Here is a 20,419-nt window from a genome sequence, read left to right as displayed (position 1 = left end):
ACGTGCTAGAGCTGGCTCTTCACGAAGAGCCCGCTTCCTTTCTCTCTCCTCTTCTCTCTCATCCAACTCAGCAGAAATATAGTATTTTAATCCTTACAGCCTGCTGACTGGACCTTATTGTACTTGCTCTCATTGCATTTTTGGACACTGACCCATCAAGCCTCATTTTTATTTTCACATCCGGACACTTTATATGGTAAATCTTAAATCCATATAAAAGCATGCATACTACACACTAATAGACCAACTATCCTATACTATGATAATGCTTGTCGGAGATGTCCACTATCTTCATGCCAGGCTCTGAATACATGGGCGGCAGCCACAACTCCGGCTTACGTGGCTCCTTCGGCCCCGCCTCCGCCTCCGCCTCCAGTTCGGCGAAAAGAGCATTGGTTGCCGCCCGCTCCTCCCGGATGAAACGTCGATTGGCCTTCACATAGGCCTCATCCTAGATGAATTTCAGGATGGTATGCTGCTTCATCATCTCGTCCGTTTGGGATTTGGCCTTGGACGGCGAGCCAGATCTGGGCCACACGGCATCCACACCATCGTCGGAGGAGACGTACTTCGAACCGTTTGATTTTTGGATGATTCCGCGTGAAATCAATCGTTAGTCCACTGTGGCGGATACACCCAGACATGCTTGGGCGCCCCATATCCACCCTATATTTGAAATAAATATGAGGGGTGTCGGTCAACCCGGGCATTTCAGACCCGTTTAAGGGGCCCATCTGGGTCACATTTTTGTGACCGTACCGTCCCTCCGGGTGTTTGAGACGGGTTTGGGATGCCCAACTATAGATTCCCTAATTGTTAGACCAACCAATTAGAATAAAAATTGATGGCCTAGACTCAGAGGCCAGAGCCAGCGAATTGCTTATCGAATGCTTCGGAATAATGCTGACTTTGTTGTATTTTTCTATCTCATTTTATTTTGCGAGAAAACTTTTAATCTATTCATCGATTCATGGTATATAGTAGATAAAACACAGAAATAACAAAATTACATCCATGTCCATAGACCATGTAGTGACGACTATAAGCATTAAAGCGAGTCAAGGACACGCCGCCCTCTCACGAGAGTCGGGTCAAGCTTATTGTAGTAGACATTCAAAAAATCGGTGTGCCAAGGCCCCATAGAACTAGTGCACCAGAAAAGCAAGCGTCATCGATGAACGAAAGTATAGATAGAAAGGATTCAACCTGTAGACACACACATGGAGATGAATAAAGATTGGATCCAACAAGCAGATCGACCAAAGATCGGCGCCGACCGAATCCCGCATGATTTGTTGGAGACATACCTCTACACTCCCTCCAACGGCGCTAGACAGCCGAATTGGGGTTATGCGGGGAGAACCTTACTCCATTTTCAAGGACCCATCACTGGCTCGTCTTCCTAAACAGGACACAATCCCTAAACAAACTCACAAAAATACCTAAGAATAAAGTAAGATCCCTCCTGCCGGCAAGGGTCGTGGTTCACTGTGTCTCCATGGCCCTATGGCCACCGGAGACGAGGTGGACCAGCGGCGGCACCGGTGAGTGCCAGAGAAACCCTAAGTTTTTTTTTTCTCGAAGAGGCGATGGTTGCTTCTGGTGGGGTGATTCGGGTAATATAGTTGGAGTTTTTTTCGGGTCACATTTGTGCCATCGTTATGATTGTTGTCCAATCCATGTACTCTATTTGTATTTAGATGATTTAGCCGTGTTTTCTTTCTTCTATTTTAACAAAATTATGCTGTGCGTATTCAAGTATTCATCGGCATGCAGAGGTCGAAAGTTTTGTTTGACATTCACTTCTGAAAAAAGAGCATTGTTGGTCTTAAAAGACAAAGAAAATCGAATATATGCAACGGGACAACCGTCAAAAGTCAAGAAACGCTAACAGTACACGTGAGGGGTCGTAAAGAAAATGGTATGAACTGCTGATACATCACATGTGAAACGTAGAGCTTGCACGTAAGAAAATATACGTTGTGGCAACGGAGTGATGGAATCACTCCCGCATCAAGGCCAACGCACTACGCAGACGGGGGCGGTGCCAGGAACGGCATTGGCACGTTCACATTCGGGACGAACGGCAATGGCGGCAGCGTCACCTTGGGCACTACAATGGCGGGCATCGGCGCCATTGACACCTTGGGCATGGGTGGCAGCACCATCTTAGGCACCACGACAGCGGGCATGGGTGGCAGCACCATCTTAGGCACCACGACAGCGGGCATGGGCGGGAGCGTGACTTGAGGAACCGTGGGCAGGGTGACCGCCGGCATTGGTGGCAGCAGGGTGACTGTGTCCGTGGGCACGGCAGGCATGGTCGGCACGGCCGGCAGGCCAGGTACAGCAGCGGTAGGGGCAGCCGCCGGAGTCGTGTCGGCCAAGTGGCGTGCGCCGTGGCACCCGGTGAGTAGGAGCGTGCACGCCATGATCATGGCCAACAAGGTCGCGTTCGAAGCCATTTCTCACTGCTAGCTAGTAGTTTCTTTGAGAGTGGGTAGCGATTGCAAGGCTGGTTGCTCTTGCTCTGCTGTGGGCTGGGATGCAAAACATGGCTCAGTTAACAGGCAATATATAGCCACAACCAAGTGATCAGAATCAGATCGGTTGTTGGACCAGACTCACATTATAGCTACGGTTGGTAATCGAGATGCCAGCGTGTTAAGCCGAAAGGAAAATGGATGCGTCTGCATGGCTCGAATTTTCTGCGTTTTGGTATGGAGCCGGTGGTGCTGTTCTTATGTTCTGCTCCTTTCCACCTTCCCGCATCAGCTTGTCATCGTCTCTGCAGCCTGCTCCGCATATTTTTTGCCCGTCTGCCCGTGACCACTGCGTTGCTAATTTGCTGCTTAGGGGCGGTGTTCAGGTTTCAGTACAGCTCCGTCGTCTCTGTATCGTACCACTGCTGCCTCTGTTTTCCATTACAACTGAAGAACCAAATTGCGGTCCATCCATTAGGATTTGGTTGCCTCATATAATTAACTACTTAGCTACTCCCTCTGCACCATAATATATGACGTTTTAGCAGTTCATTTGAGCTGCCCAAACGTCATATATTATGGTACAGAGGTAGAACTAACAGGGTGATTCACACATTTGTGGTTAGATCATAATTGAAGTTTTAGATTTGTCCTGTGTATTAAGTTTGACCAAGTCTATATAGAACATGTTGACATCTACAATACCAAAAAATTTCATTATTAGGACAAATACATTTTCATATTATATGATTTGTCACTGTAGATTTTGTAAAAAAAAGGAAAAAAAAATGAAAGTCACACTTAAAAATGTTTGGCTTAGAAAATCGTACATCAACTATTTTATAACAGATCCTAAAATACTTTGGAGATTGTCAGTTGTGCATATATATTGCACGTATTTTGAAGTTTCCTAATCCCTTGCAGCTTTTTCGCTGCTATAAAGAAGCCATTTGTTGGTGGTGGTCTGTACCTCTCTTATCTCCGGACAGAGATCAGCTGACATACATTTACATGTCACCGTGTGCCTTGTGGTTTAAATTCAAATTTAAACATTGCGAAAAAATCTGAAAAAAATCATGCATGTTCACATCATATATTAAGATAACCCTTAAAAAATTCAGATCAAAATTCAAAACATAAATCGAGAAACAAAAAAGAGAAATCTGTCATGAATAGTCGCCAATGGTTCTGTGTAGACTATTCACATCTGAGTTTCTCTTTTTTGTTTCTCGATGTATGTTTCGAATTTTGATCTGAATTTTTTAGGGATTTTCTTAATATGTGTTGTGAATATGCATGATTTTTTCAGATTTTTTCGCAATGTTTAAATTTAAATTTAGGCTGCAAGGCAACATGGTGACATGCAAACGTGCATGTCACCTGATCTCTGTCCCTTATCTCCCTCCCCAACGTTATACTCCCTCCGTTTCCAAATATAATTTTTTTAAAGATTTTAATACAAACTTTATACGGAATAAAATAAATAAATTATACTCCAAAATGTATGTATATTCATCCATATATAGTTTATATTCGAATCTCTAAAAAGACCATCATAGCGAACAACAAAGGCCAAGTTAAGGACATGTAGAGTGGTTGATAAAACAGTCTTATCTTAAAAGCATCTCTAATAGCCACCCAAAAAATGCTTCACCCGTTAAATTATTCGTTTTTTGGGCGCTAGACAGCTCCAACAAAGACTGTAAAATTATGCGCGCGCTGAAAAGTTTTGGTCACGCGCTGAAAACGCTATCGCGCACACTATATTTAAAGCACCGGCTTACGCGCGCTTCATAATTTGCATTGTGTGCTTTTCGGACGCACATTTTTGGGGATCTGCTAAAACAACGTTGGTTCGCGCACAATAAAAATGCTACTGTGGCGCGTTAATATGATGAGATATATTGTGTTAAGAGATGGTCTCTTAAATAAAAGAAACAAGCCTTTTCTTATGAATGTTTTCTCCTCGATCTTAGTATTTATCCTACTAGTCAATCATAAGATATCACCGTTGTACACGCTCTAACATGCGGGGGCGCTAGGGGTTTAAGGGGAAACGCTAGCAGCCTCCTCTCTAACAATCCCTGGGTTGTTTCCTAAGAGAGATCGTGTGCTAACTGAGACGTGATAAGGAGAGAGAACTAATATTTGTTTTCCCCTTTTCTTTTTCAAAAGGAAGATTACCCCGGCATCCGCATCAAATGATACACACAGCCATTGATAATACTCTTTGAATGATATAAGAGTGTGAAGATGATTTAGTTTTAGGTTATTGGTGTGTAACACACGTCCCACAAATCTCCAAGTTTTTTATCCCCCCAATATCAACAATGATATATAGAATATAAATACATCAGTAAGTACAAAGAAATGCCGCATATGTATTGGGACAACCCTATAAAATCAACCCACACTAAATGAAATCCGAGACTTGAAATGCAAATCATACAACGCTGAACACAAATATTTCACACAGGAGCAGGCGAGTGATCTAGCACTGGATCAAACAAGAAGAGCGCGGCACCGTCCATGCAACGCACTGCACATGGCACATCTATGCTGATGGAGGTGGCGCCAGGAACGGTATAGGCACGTTGATGGCCGGGATAGAAGGCATCGGCGGCAGCGTCACCTTGGGCATGGAAGGAATGACCGTCATCGGTGGCACCGTCACCTTAGGCACAACGACGGCCGGCATCGGCGCCATGGTCACGTTGGGCATGACGATGGAGGGCATCGGAGGCATGGTCACCTTGGGCACGGAAGGAAGAGCGGGCATAGGAGGCAGAGTCACCTGCGGCACGGTCACCGCGGGCACCGTCGGCATAGCCGGCACTGTCACGGCCGGAACTGTCGGCACAGCCGGCATCGGTGGCAGGGTCGGCATGGTAGGCACGGCCGGGAGGCCAGGGACGGTAGCGGGTGGGGAAGCCGCCGGGGTGGTGTCGGCCAAGTGGCGTGCGCCGTGGCATGTGTGGCCGCCGAGCAGCGTGCACGCCATGATCACCGCCAACAAGTTGAAGCTGGCATTGGAAGCCATTGCTCAGTGCTAGCTATAGTACCGTAGTTTCTTTGAGACCGTTTAGCTTCGTGCGTGGGTAGTGATTGCAAGGCTGCTCTTGCCCTGGTACGAGTTGGGTTGCGACAACATGGGTCAACAACACCCAATATATAGCCTTGATCAAGCGATTAATCAGATTGGTTGTTGGCCAGACTCACATTATGGTGGCCAACACAGCTTTCTCTAGCTTTCGTTGGTAATCGAAGTGCCAGCCGAAGAAGAAGACCGGAAAGCGGATGCACCTGCATGCTGCATGGCTCGAATTTTCTCCGTATTGGTGTGGAGCTGGTGGTGCATGGCTCCAATTTTTTGCGAAATTTTGTCCAAAAAGACCCCTCACGAACGGAATAGCCAGAAAAGACCACATGCGGATGCTAAAAAGGAAAGGACCCCTCCCCGGGTGGCGGCAGGCGCGCCAGGCGGCACGTGGCACCTGCCGCCACCGCCCGAGGCGGCTGGGGCCTGCCGCCACAGGCCCAGGCGGCCGGCAGGGCTGCCGCCACGAGGCCAGGCGGCCGGCTGCGGATTCCGTTCCCGCCCTGCGGTGCCGTAACGGCGGCAGCTAGGTGGGCCCTGCCGCCTCGGCCCCAGGCGGCCGGCCGGGAATCTGGGTTGGCCTCCGAGTCAGCGCGTTCTGTGATTTCCGCTCCAAATTTTCCCGCCACATGCATGCGCTATTATGCCATGCTTGGGATGTACTCTCTCCATTCCAAAATATAAGACCTTTTAGAGATTTCATTAGAAGACTACATATGAAGTAAAATAAGTGAACCTATAATCTAAAATATGTTTATGTACATCCGTATGTAGTTCATAATGCAATCTCTAAAAGGTCTTATATTTAGGAACGGATGGAGTATTTTTTACTAGAAGACTACATATGGATGTATATGGACTCATTTTAGAATGTAGATTTTGTCATTTTGCTTTGTATGTAGTCATCTAGTAAAATATCTAAAAGGACTTATATTTAGGAACGGAGGCTGCCTGTTGTATTTGTTCCCGCCACATGCACGCGATAACGACGGACGAGCAGTGCAATTTTTTTCCGCCTAAGTTTCCGCGTTATTTTCCCACCTAAGTTTCCCGCTGAAGTTTCTCGTTTTCGCGCCGTTTTTTTTCCCGCGTAGACATCCGGCAGAGCCTATAAAAGGAGGCAGGGAGTGAAACTCTCTTCACCATCAGCCAGACTTCAAAGCACCTGCACCTCCATAGTCAGTATGAGTTTGCCTTGTTCGGATCAGAGCATTAGGCCTAGGAAAATGCAGAGTGCAAGCTTGCCTAGGGGGGTGGAAGCAGTTCGATGTTGGTGCGGAGATGTCTGCAAGGTGAAGGAGGTGACAGATTTTTCAGATTGGTTGGGCATGAAGTTTTTCATGTGCGCCAATTATGAATCTGATCCACCCGAATCTATTTCTGCGTACGTCAGGCCTCCGGTATGCTCAAGTTATCCAGATTATTGTTTACCTGATAGTATTGTTACTTGAATCTGATCCATCCTTTAGTCTTCTCCTCCTCTCTGCATGTACTATCGTTGGATTGACACGGAAATGCCGGACTGGGCGGTGACCGAGATTCGTGAAAGAGGTCACCGTGCATGGGCTAGCTTGCACTTGGAAGAGCGTCGCGAGAAGGCTGAAGCAGAGGAGAAAGCAGAGCAGAAGAAATAGTGGGAAGATTATTGTGTGGAGCAGAGGGCTTTTATTGATGAGATGATAAGGAAAAATCAAGAAGAGAAACTTCGGCTGGAGGAGGTTTACAGACAGCGGGAACAGAACCGTGAAGCTGAGAGGGAGAGAAAGAGAGAAAGGGCTCGTGCCGCCAAGGGAGCAGAAGAAGCTCGTGATGGAAAAGGAAAATATCCACGTTGGACTCAGTAGATTTATTTTATTGTATGTTAATTTGTGTTAGTTGTATCTTAATTTCTGCAAGTTGTATCTTAATTTCGGCAAATTGTATCTTATTCTCAGCAATGTCTATCTTAATTTCGGCAAGTTGTATCTTCATTTCCGCAATGGGTATCTTAATTTCAGCTACGTGTATGTTCATTTTATCCCGCCATTTATTTTACGCCTCGCTTTCCCGCCATTTTTTCCCGCGTATAGCTTTGCCGCCATTTCGTTCCCGCCTCGCTTTCCCTCCCTCGCTTTCCCTCCTCGTTTTCCCGCCATTTCTTTCCCGTCATTAGTTATTCGTCTCGCTCTGCTGCACCTATAAAACCCCCTCCAGACCAAGGTGGATAAGGAGTGTCCTGAAAATGTCTCATTATCCTTTCGATCGTAGTTTTCACAGTGGTATGTCCGAGTGTCTTCTGCGCTTAGCTAGCAATTTCAAGATAGATAATAGAATAGTTTCATGGGACAAACTCATTAGTAGTGACACGCTACTGAATGAGGTTGCCCACGCATTAGCTAGGAAGGGGTGGCCTGCAAGGAAATATAAGGAGATTCGGAAAGAACTTCTGCGGTTGAATGAAAGATGGAAGAAGAAAGGCCAACACATATGCGGTGGAGGTGGAGTAAAACATCCCTTTTTATGGATTGACGATAGTGAGGACGAAGACGATATCTTCATGCCGAGTACCAAGGCCAAGAGCGCATCATCGACGAAGGCCAAGAGTAGCGCTTCGTCAAAGGGCGAGAGCTCTGCATCGTCGAAGGATGACGACGACTTTATGTAGTTTTTTTTATGAACTCTATTTTATGTATGTTATTTTATGAATCTTATTTTATGTATCTTATTTTATGGAAGCAACTTTAAATTGGAAAACTGCGTCGAAATATATTGAGAACTTTTATTTCATCAAACTACATAGATGTCTTGTACGGACATCTGAAAGTTTGAAACTGACATAGAGAGATACAATAGTTCGCACACATAGATAGACGAATCACCCTATGCGACGACAACCAGCTGGCCTTGCCCGACGACGGAGGGTGACAATCGTTCAGGGAGTCTGTGTTCACGAAAACCACGGCCGTACTGTCCCTCGTGTTCCTGTGTCTGCGACTCATGCATAGGTGGTGGAGTCTGAAATCCATATTGAGATGATGATTCTAAATTGTAGGTGAATACTGTGACTCAGAATTGATATAAGATGGACCAATAACGTCCTCCCCGAAAAAATCATTTAGCATTACTAGGAGCGTGCATTGAGTATCATGGGTTTCTGTGAGTATTTCTTTCTGTACGCCAAGCTGGGTATGTTCATCTCCCCATGATGAATCATTAATTTCCTGCGTCGAAAAATTTTGTGTAAAAAAAAATTATGTGTAAATAGAAGTTATGTAATTGCTTATTATAATTGTACATACCTAACCGCTGTTGTAGCTTTGTGCTCCCTCGCTTGTCTCAGCCCAACGATTCTCCTCGGGCATCCTAATCCCTCACGTGGGCAGATATGGCTGAGATCCTTGAGTGTGTGCGCCATATGCTGTATATGCATCCTGCTCCACGAGATGAGTCTGTTCGGACATCGAGCCTAAATCTGGAGCTTTACCTGTGATGTCTGCCCATGTATTGGTAGAGACGAGTCATGTCGTGGAAGTGTCGGCGTAGTATTAGGACCCTCTCCGCACCGCATGGACGACGACGGCGCCGCACTCGGTCTAGCTGACCTCGGTTCCGGAATGTTGTACGCTCTAGTGACAACGTCGTTCTCTGTACTGCATCTCGTAAACCTTGTGCTGACGAATTCGCTAATTCTTTTAAAGAAGGACCTGCCTTTAGGATCAATTCCCTGGGCTCGCATTCCTTCCCTCGCCATCGCTTCTACTTGGGTGCAAATATCAATATGAAAATAATCGTTGTTCGTTGGTTGAATTGTTCATGAAATGATGGACCTGAATAACAAGATGTTGATGATTACCGTGGAGTCACGATAGTAAGCTGATGATGTGTCTATCCGTCTCTGCAACTGTTCCATAAACGTTGGATGTGTTGGCATCATAGGTGGTTCACTCGTCAGTCTAGTACGCGTGCTCATGCGATACCAATTATAGTACGCTTCTGTCGTAGTTGCATCGTACGTTCTGCATAAATAAATAGTTACATCACATATTGTATTTTATAAGTACATAATTAAATTAACATTAGTAAAATTACCGCTGCTGAGGCACTATATTTTGTAGAGCTTCATTATTCCACTGATTTATCCATTGAATGTTTTCTGCATTCCAGTCGACACCAGATCTGCCCATATTGCTCATCCTGAAATTATAGATAACAAAACAAAAATTCAAGAACCAATGATGGAATATCTATTTAGCTAGGTCACATCTTACTTACTTATGAGTTTCTTCGTCGATACATCTTGGAACCGGTGGTGGAATATCTTGATATAGACCGAACTGCCTCATGACACGGTCAGGATTGTACGGTTCCACAAACCACAGATAGAGTAAATTGCAGCGAGTCATCCAGAAGGCACTATCTCTCACGCATTCCACTGGGATGCGTTGCGAACCAAATACCATATCAATGTGCGCCTCAGTCCACGGGTTCCATGTTATTAGTGGGTCGTTAAGAAGCTCAAACTGATCATGGTATATGGGGTAACAATTTTTTGCAATTTTAGTAGACCATTTTTTTCGACCCAGCATCCACCGGCTGGACATAGTTACAGCACCCTCACCATAGTTGTACGGGGTTGCGGGTTCTACTATCTGCGGTCGTCCTACAGGTAAGTATTCCGAGGACCACAACTGTAGAAACTCGTAGGAGACACAAAGTAATAGAGCTTTAGATGTGAATGAAGTTTTTTGAGTGGCATCACACAACCCTCGGTATGTGTGAGAAAGCATAGCAGAACCAAAGCTTTATGGTGGATTTTGGGGTAAAGGTTCGTCTACTATCTTTGCCGCAAAATAGATGAGACCAGGCAAAACTACCTCCCCGTGAGAATTAGGAAACATCACACCAAAGATCCACAACAAATATGCAAACAAGTGTCTCTTCGTTGTCTCAGGATCAGCATAGGTAGATAAAATTTTGAAGTTAGTACGAAGCCAGCTGAGTGAGAGACCTCGAGGCGGACCAGAACGATCTAATATGGGCATTTCGAGCCTTAGACGGCCAGAGACATCTGCTGGCCAATTAGGAGAAACTCGTGGATGTACCACTGGCACACCTCTAATTGGTAAAGTCGTGATCATTGACACATCTTTTAGAGTAGATGCAAGCTCTCCACATCGAAAGTGAAATGTGTGGCTCTCCGGTCTCCATCTATCAACGAGGGATGTCAAAAGGAATGGGTCGGCAGTGAAACTACCACGACGAGCTGCGATGTTCGCAAAATGAAGGAGTCCATAAGCCTCAAGGTGTTCAAGGAAACGATTATGTATTGACCAAGGCGTCTTTACGGTTCGAAGCCGGAAGGTCTCAGGAGGATTTTCATGATTTGGATTTATGAAAAGCTGGCAACGGTGGTGGTTGTCGTGATAACCATTCAAAAGCTGGCGCATTTCAGCCATAACCTGCAATCATGATGAAATGAAATGAAATTAAATATTCCGAATATTACATCACGATGAAATAAAATTAAATATTCTGAATATTACATCACGATGAAATTAAATTAAATATTCCGAATATTACATCACGATGAAATTAAAATACATATTCTGAATATTACATTACGATGAAATGAAATTAAATATTCCGAATATTACGTCACGATGAAATTAAAATACATATTCCGAATATTACATCACGATGAAATTAAATTAAATATTCCGAATATTACATCACGATGAAATTAAAATACATAGCATGATTACATATCACGCAGTGTTGTTGTTACGATACGGACACTCCCTACGCGAGTGACCAACACACCTACATACGCGGCATCGCCTTGGTTCTCCCAACTGGCTGTGGTCCATGTCATTGCGATGACGCCTAGACTGACGCCGTCCCTTGCTGGTTCGCATCAATGCGGGATCTGGAACCCATGTGGTCCCTTCTGACCATAATTGCTTGTAGTTCATATCAATGCCCCATACCCAAAACTCACCTTTCCAAGTGTTGTACAAATTGTGCATGTTGAAGTATGGTGATACGTATGGCTCGACACTAATTTTTTGATCTGCAGCTGCCCGCAATACGTGACTGCAAGGATATCCCAAAAGCTTGGGCTTGTTGCAAGTGGACTCACACGAGGTTGTGCCAAGTGTCACAGCTTGTTTTTTTGCTCCCCTGTGGTGACCCTTAACAAACTTTGCTCGCACACTAACTTCCGATTTATTCCTAAGTGCATCTACCTGCCTGCACCCATGTCTTTGCGACTTCTTTGCTTTGTCATCAAGATGTCTTTGCATCTTCTCAGACCAGGGCTTGTTCAAATCAACTAGTGCCTTGGCGACGGTGACTCTGTCTGCAAAGTATGACACAGTCCGGTTTCAAGTTTCATCAATTAGTGCTGTGATAGGTAGTGCCCTCACCCCTTTAAGAACACCATTGTACACCTCAGACATGTTGCTTGTCATTATACCGTATCTAGCGCCAGTGTCCTGAGACTGTGCCCACTTGTACAAATTGGGACAATTCTCACTGATCCACTGGCTCAAATTTATTACTGTTTGACGACCCCTCCGGTCTTCTCTCGCCGGGAGGGATGCGCGCTCGATCTCACCATTGATACCTACCCAGATAGCATTCATTTTTGCTGCAGTTTTCTGCATGCACATCCTCTTGAATAGCTTGAACCAATCTTTGTTTTTGAATTTCGAATAAAAATTAGCTGCCAAATGCCTCATGCACCACCTTGTCTCCAGATCGGGCCACCCCCAATCTGGATCTTGTGAAGCCTTAATTATCTCGAGCGCGCTTAATAGTACGGTGTTGCGATCAGAGATGATGCAAACCCCTTCCCGATCTTTGATGACCCCCATCTTCAGGCAACACAGGAACCATAGCCAACTATGTTTGTTTTCCCTCTCCACTTGTGCATAGGCAATAGGAAGAAGTTGATTGTTTGCATCAGCTGCCATCGCCACTAGGAGTGTGCCCTTGTACTTTCCAGTGAGAAATGTACCATCAATTGATACAACCGGACGACAATGCTTGAATGCTTGTATAGTCTGGGCGAATGCCCAGAATAAGCGGTCCAGGATTTGCTCGTCCGGGTTCAATGGATTTGGACGTTCTTTCCGGAAAACTTGAGTCCCCCTGTTAGCAACTGAAATCTGATGCAACATTCTAGTCATAGGTTCCATACAACCTCTGAAATATCTCTTCCTTTGCATGACGAGCCTTGCTATAGTTGACAGGGAAACCAATCAGATCAGATGCAGTTGCACGCAAAGCCCTAATACTAATATTAAGACTTTGCTGCACAATGGTTTGCATCACCTGTGACACATATTCTGCAGTCACATTGCGGTGCTCTGAAAGAGTGTCGGTTTGCTCACAACCATGTTGCTCTATTTTTGTGACATGCCATGGCTGACATACCCCAGGCTTGTGGCGAGCAATAACTCTTCCGCGGCAACCCGCTTCACGATGGATGCATATGAGCTTCAACTCCTTTTTATCAGACTGCTTCACTCTATGTTGCATGTGTATAGCAATTGCATAGCTATGTATTGCTTGTTTAGCAGATTTCTTATCTGGGAAAATCTGTCCAACGGCGAGACTTCCCGCGTCTAGTGTTGGGGAACGTCTCATGGGAAACAAAAAATTTCCTACGTCCACGAAGACCTATCATGGTGATGTCCATCTACGAGAGGGGATGTCCGATCTACGTACCCTTGTAGATCGCATAGCAGAAGCGTTAGTGAACGCGGTTGATGTAGTGGGACGTCCTCACGTCCCTCGATCCGCCCGGGAACCGTCCCTTGAACCGTCCCTCGATCCGTCCCACGATCTAGTGCCGAACGGACGGCACCTCCGCGTTCAGCACACGTACAGCTCGACGATGATCTCGGCCTTCTTGATCCACCAAGAGAGACGGAGAGCTAGATGAGTTCTCCGGCAGCGTGACGGCTCTCCGGAGGTTGGTGGTGATCTAATCTCAGCAGGGCTCCGACCGAGCTCCGCAGAAACGCGATCTAGAGGTAAAACCGTGGAGGTATGTGGTCGGGCTGCCGTGGCAAAAGTTGTCTCAAATCAGCCCTAATAGCTCCATATATATAGGAGGAGGGGAGGGGAGGCTTGCCTTCAGGCTCAAGGAGCCCCAAGGGCTGCGCCACCAAGGGAGGAGGAGTCCTCCTCCAATCCTAGTCCAACTAGGATTGGAAGGTGGAGTCCTTCTCTCCCTTCCCACCTTCCTTTTTTTTTTCTTTTCTCTTTGATTTTCTATCTATGGCGCATAGGGCCCTCTTGGGCTGTCCAACCAGCCCACCAAGGGCTGGTGCGCCACCCCCAAGGCCTATGGGCTTCCCCGGGGTGGGCAGCCCCCCCGGTGAACACCCGAAACCCATTCGTCATTCCCGGTACATTCCCGGTAACTCCGAAAACCTTCTGGTAATCAAATGAGATCATCCTATATATCAATCTTCGTTTCCGGACCACTCCGTAAACCCTCGTGATGTCCGTGATCTCATCCGGGACTCCGAACAACATTCGGTAACCAACCATATAACTCAAATACGCATAAAACAACGTCGAACCTTAAGTGTGCAGACCCTGCGGGTTCGAGAACTATGTAGACATGACCCGAGTGACTCCTCGATCAATATCCAATAGTGGGACCTGGATGCCCATATTGGATCCCACATATTCTACGAAGATCTTATCGTTTGAACCTCAGTGCCAGGGATTCATACAATCCCGTATGTCATTCCCTTTGTCCTTCGGTATGTTACTTGCCCGAGATTCGATTGTCAGTATCCGCATACCTCTTTCAATCTCGTTTACCGGCAAGTCTCTTTACTCGTTCCGTAATACAAGATCGCGCAACTTACACTAAGTTACATTGCTTGCAAGGCTTGTGTGTGATGTTGTATTACCGAGTGGGACCCAAGATACCTCTCCGTCACACGGATTGACAAATCTCAGTCTCGATCCATACTAACTCAACGAACACCTTCGGAGATACCTGTAGAGCATCTTTGTAGTCACCCAGTTACGTTGCGACGTTTGATACACACAAAGCATTCCTCCGGTGTCAGTGAGTTATATGATCTCATGGTCATAGGAACAAATACTTGACACGTAGAAAACAGTAGCAACAAAATGACACGATCAACATGCTACATCTATTAGTTTGGGTCTAGTCCATCACGTGATTCTCGTAATGACGTGATCCAGTTATCAAGCAACAACACCTTGTACATAGTCAGAAGACCCTGACTATCTTTGATTAACTGGCTAGCCAACTAGAGGCTTGCTAGGGACAGTGTTTTGTCTATATATCCACACATGTATATAAGTCTTCATTCAATACAATTATAGCACGGATAGTAAACGATTATCTTGATATACAGGAATTATAATAATAACTATATTTATTATTGCCTCTAGCGCATAATTCCAACAGTCTCCCACTTGCACTAGAGTCAATAATCTAGCCCTCACATCACCATGCGAATTACATTGTAATAAAACTAACACCCATACAGTTCTGGTGTTGATCATGCTTTGCCCGTGGAAGAGGTTTAGTCAGCGGGTCTGCTACATTCAAATCCGTGTGCACTTTGCATATATTTATGTCCTCCCCTTCGACGTAGTCGCGGATGAGGTTGAAGCGTCGTTTGATGTGTCTGGTCTTCTTGTGAAACCGTGGTTCCTTTGCTAAGGCAATGGCACCCGTGTTATCACAGAACAAGGTTATTGGATTCAGTGCGCTTGGCACCACTCCAAGATCCGTCATGAACTGCTTCATCCAGACACCCTCCTTAGCCGCCTCCGAGGCAGCCATGTACTCCGCTTCACATGTAGAATCAGCTACGACGCTTTGCTTGGAACTGCACCAGCTTACCGCACCCGCATTAAGAATAAATACGTATCTGGTCTACGACTTAGAGTCGTCCGGATCTGTGCAAAGCTTGCATCGACGTAACCCTTTACGGCGAGTGACGGGGATATAGCCCTAGGGTAGGGTCATAGGTCTGACCAATACGTCCTACCCAAGGGCACCTCATTATTAGTTTAAGGACTAAAAGGGAAATTCCTACTGGATCGTGACAACATCTAATCCACTCGGTACGGATCCACTCAGACAAATACATTCCATCCACTCGGATGACAGTCAACCATTCGGCCGTATGACTCACTCGATCATGCAAATACCAACAGTCGGCAAGACATCTGTAGCGGGCTGACATTATGGCATCAATGCCCCATCTTGTAACATAAGAGGTGAGGAGGTGGCGCACTCTATATAAGCCACCCCCCCTCCACATAGCTAGGGACCAGCTTCTTCTCCCCCTGCGGGCTCATTCCTTCCCTCGAGCTCTGGCTCTCTCTATACCATGTAACTCATGTCCATGACAGATAAAACAAAGCCTCTCCGGAGCACGGGACGTAGGGTTGTTATCTCCACTGTGAGAGGCCTGAACTCGCTAAAACCACCATGTCACCCATGTGCATCTTGATAGATCATGCTCCATTATCCTACCCTCTTTCTATTGTCGGAATCGTTACCACGACATTTGGCGCCCACCGTGGGGCATCGCGTCTATCGAGCCATGATGCAAATGGTATTTTCTTCAATCTTGACTAACCCAAGCTGTTCTGGGATGATCTCCCGGAGATCAAACAATCATCGTCGAATATTAGACTATGGGAGTCCCGGCCATCACACAATCTACGGATGAATAAAATGCTAAGTATCAGGGAGTTCCTCTTCTCATCTTGTCTTTTTTTTATAATCAAACAATGATTTAATGACGGTTTGCTTTTCTTTTGTATGCATACGGGTTCATACAAAATGGATTGCCTTCCTTTGTCCCAGTTGGTAGCCCGATGAAGAAGCGCCGACGCGCGCCCGTCGTCATCTTCGGTCTCATATACGCTGTCGTCGCCAAGCGCCCACACACGGGAGACCGTTAAAGCGAGCTGGTTCCTCGGCCCAGCTCCGCAAACGTCGAGGCACGACTCCGACCTGCATGCAGCTCCGGCTCCCCGAACAGAAACACGACCACCGGAGCTCGTGGCGGGCTCGCCGTCGGCTGCGCCGGCCTGCAACTCCCACGTAGGTCACCTCCTCTGGCGTCTTCCTCAAATCCCGATGTTGTTCGGGATCGAGAGAAATGACCTCGCAGTCGCTCGAGCTATGCATTGGAAGCACACTAGCACAGCCCACCGGTGCTCCCACGTTGCTGGTCAATTTTGTCTAACATCCATTTTATTGATTCACCGCATGCAGGAAAAGTAACGGAAGGAAGGACGTGGGCCTCATAACTCTTCCGAGGAGTTAATTGACCGCCTCATTAAGCGGTCAATTAGTGGGTTTTCCAGCGTCGGTTTCCTAATAATGGCGGCCAAAGCGCGCGTTTTCACTACTTGCGCTATTTCTGCATCAATTTGTGGTTGCATGCATGCATGTGTGCATGGCTAACCATGCATAACTACTCATCATTTAATCGAGCCTTTACATGAAAAAGTGGCAGGGTCATTGGATGGATCTTTTCAAGGAAAGCAGTCACTCGGCGAGACGCTCCTTCGTCGCTCGGTCGCTCCGCGCGTCGCCACTCAAATGGACGCTCCTTCGTCACTCGGCAGCTCCGCGCATCGCCACTCGACTGGACGCTCCTTCGTCACTCTGCAGCTCCGCGCATCGCCACTCAACTGGACGGTCCTTCGTCACTCGGCAGCTCCGCGCATCGCCACTCGACTGGACGCTCCTTCGTCACTCGGGAGCTCCGCGCATCGCCACTCGATTGGACGCTCCTTCGTCACTCGGCAGCTCCGCGCATCGCCACTCGACTGGACGCTCCTTCGTCACACGGCCACCCCGCGCGCCGTCACTCGGCTGAATGCTCCATCGTCACTCGGTCGCCCCGCGCGCCGTCACTCTGCTGGACGCGTCGTCATCACTCGGCAGCTCCGCGCATCACCACTGGGCAAGACATGCCATCGTCACACGGCCGTCCCACGCGTCGTCACTCTGCTGAACGCTCCATCATCGCTCGGTCACCCCGCGCGCCTTCACTCTGCTGGACGTGTCGTCATCACTCGGCAGCTCCGCGCATCGCCGCTCGGCGAGACACGTCATCGTCACTCTGTTGGACGCGTCGTCATCATCCGGCAACTCCGCACTTCGCCACTCGACGAGACAGGTCTTCTTCACTTGGCCGCCCCATGCATCGCCACTCAGTCGGACGTGTCTACTTCGCTCGACAGCCCGCGCCACGTCAGACAGCTAAGTCATTCTTCACATACTGCATTAAATTAAATAGTTATTTCCGCATTACCGAATGTAAGTAAGTCACACATGACGTTTACTCGAAGGCCACACCACCGAGTGTACCTCTGCACTTGATTGGTTATTTTCATGTTGGAACACTTCACTCCGCTTTATTTGGATCCGGAACTCAAACGAGTTCAGTCCGATCCTCCACCCTTTTAAACTCTTGCTTGTTCCGAACCAGCAAGCACCTGACACACCCATTGGGTGTCTATGGGTGTTATTTACATGAACTATTTCAGAAAAGATCATATTACTTTGATAAATTTTTATGCTGGCTTGTGCTATTTTTCATACACAGGTTACTCGACGCATCCGTGCGCCATCCTCGTCGCTGCTCAGGCTCAGTCGCCGCAACGATCATTCATGCGTTTTCACGTGTTCGGAAGCCCCCGCAATGACGTAGTGGACGCGGCCGCCCCACGTGCCATAAGTGGGTCGGACGCCTCCTCGACATACATCACTTGGCCTCCCCGCGCGTTGCCACTCAGCCGGACGCGTCGTCAGCGCTCGGATGCCATGCGCATTGCCACTCCGTGTGGCACGTCTTCATCATTCGGCTGCCCCGCGCGCCACCGCTCAGCTTAGCTGCGACTCCGTGTCGCCTAAGTTAAAACTACTCCGAGTACGGACACGCTCCACACTCGGGAACTTAGCTGCGACTCTGTATCGCCTAAGTTAAAAACAACTCTGAGTGCGGACATGCTCCACACTCGGGGGCTTAGCTGCGACTCCGTATCGCCTAAGTTAAAAACAACTCTGAGTGCGGACATGCTCCACACTCGGGGCTTAGCTGCGACTCCATATCGCCTAAGTTAAAAAGAACTCCGAGTGCGGACATGCATGTTCCACACTCGGGGACTTAGCTGCGACTCCGTATCGCCTAAGTTAAAAACAACTCCGAGTGCGGACATGCTCCACACTTGGGGACTTAGCTGCGACTCCGTATCGCCTAAGTTAAAAACAACTCCTGTGCGGACATGCTCCACGCTCGGGGGCTTAGCTGCGATTCCGTATCGCCTAAGTTAAAAAAAACTCCGAGTGCGGACATGTTCCACGCTCGGGGGCTTAGCTGCAACTCCGTATCGCCTAAGTTAAAAACAACTCCGAGTGCGGACATGTTCCACACTCGGGTACTTAGCTGCGACTCCGTATCGCCTAAGTTAAAAACAACTCTGAGTGCGGACATGCTCCACGCTCGGGGGCTAGCTGCGACTCCGTATTGCCTAAGTTAAAAACAACTCCGAGTGCGGACATGTTCCGCACTCGGGGACTTAGCTGCGACTCCGTATCGCCTAAGTTAAAAACAACTCCGAGTGCAGACACACTGTACACTCGGGAACTTAGCTGCGACCCCGTATCGCCTAAGTTAAAAAATAAACTCGGAGACTTGACTTTGATCCAGAAATCATATAATGCAGATTCAACAAACATTCAACATGACAAGCACTGGAAGTCTTAAACCCTCTGCCAGACTCATCTAGTTCGACAGAGGCTCGGGGACTACACCCAGTGGGTGCACTGAGCGTGCCCCCACAGGAAGAGAAATACAAAAAAGAAACATTCTGCTTGGTCAGGTCCACCAACAACATCCAAGTTCAACAGATTCAACAGATTCCAACCGACTACCAGCAGTCAGTCAGAGTCTCAAGATCCTGTTGGTCACTCGGATCTACTTCAATTCTTAAGTTCACTCGGACATACTACTCAGCGGAATCGATTAGGGCGAATGATGAAGACTTCAATCAACGCATAATTTTGCAAGGCCCTGAAGCACGTTCAAGTTCGGTCTGCTGCTACAAGATTTACATCGACACCTTCACCACTCGGACCCTGATCCATTCGGGGGCTAATGATGGGGATATAGCCGTAGGGTAGGGTCATAGGTCTGACCAATATGTCCTACCCAAGGGCACCTCATTATTAGTTTAAGGACTACAAGGTAAATTCCTACTGGATCGTGACAACATCTAATCCACTCGGTACGGATCCACTCAGACAAATACATTCCATCCACTCGGATGACAGTCAACCACTCGGCCGTATGACTCACTCGGTCATGCAAATACCAACAGTCGGCAAGACATCTGTAGCGGGCTGACATTATGGCATCAATGCCCCATCTTGTAACATAAGAGGTGAGGAGGTGGCGCACTCTATATAAGACACCCCCCTCCACATAGCTAGGGACCAGCTTCTTCTCCCCCTGCGGGCTCATTCCTTCCCTCGAGCTCTGGCTCTCTCTATACCATGTAACTCATGTCCATGACAGATAAAACAAAGCCTCTCCGGAGCACGAGACGTAGGGTTGTTATCTCCACTGTGAGAGGCTTGAACTCGCTAAAACCACTATGTCACCCATGTGCATCTTGATAGATCATGCTCCGTTATCCTACCCTCTTTCTATTGTCGGAATCGTTACCACGACAGCGAGCTCTTCGTCACCTCCATACACGAGAAACATCTCCTTAGTCCTTTTCAGGTACTTCAGGATATTCTTGACCGCCATCCAGTGATCCACTCCTG

General features: G+C 47.3%; 2 protein-coding genes across 2 annotated transcripts; both read right to left on the bottom strand.

Annotated features, from left to right (window-relative positions):
• Positions 1 to 1,822: 1,822 nt before the first annotated feature.
• Positions 1,823 to 2,534, bottom strand: LOC123398654 (protein PELPK1-like). Its single transcript, XM_045093105.1, has one exon. The coding sequence runs from the start codon at positions 2,463 to 2,465 to the stop codon at positions 2,028 to 2,030; it is 438 nt and encodes a 145-aa protein (XP_044949040.1). The 5' UTR covers positions 2,466 to 2,534; the 3' UTR covers positions 1,823 to 2,027.
• A 2,249-nt stretch (positions 2,535 to 4,783) lies between these two features.
• LOC123398652 (protein PELPK1-like) lies at positions 4,784 to 5,599 on the bottom strand. Its single transcript, XM_045093104.1, has one exon. It carries the CDS (start codon positions 5,521 to 5,523, stop codon positions 5,038 to 5,040), a length of 486 nt encoding a protein of 161 aa, XP_044949039.1. The 5' UTR covers positions 5,524 to 5,599; the 3' UTR covers positions 4,784 to 5,037.
• Between the last annotated feature and the right edge of the window lie 14,820 nt (positions 5,600 to 20,419).

The sequence above is a fragment of the Hordeum vulgare genome, chromosome 5H (assembly GCF_904849725.1).
Source record: "Hordeum vulgare subsp. vulgare chromosome 5H, MorexV3_pseudomolecules_assembly, whole genome shotgun sequence".
NCBI classification, from domain to species: domain Eukaryota; kingdom Viridiplantae; phylum Streptophyta; class Magnoliopsida; order Poales; family Poaceae; genus Hordeum; species Hordeum vulgare.
Note: the sequence above shows the minus strand (reverse complement) of the source record. Positions and strands in the feature narration are given on the sequence as shown.

Excerpts from the sequence above, each read along its gene's own strand:
- LOC123398652 (XM_045093104.1), bottom strand. The coding sequence starts at position 5,523 with ATGGCTTCCAATGCCAGCTTCAACTTGTTGGCGGTGATCATGGCGTGC.
- LOC123398654 (XM_045093105.1), bottom strand. The coding sequence starts at position 2,465 with ATGGCTTCGAACGCGACCTTGTTGGCCATGATCATGGCGTGCACGCTC.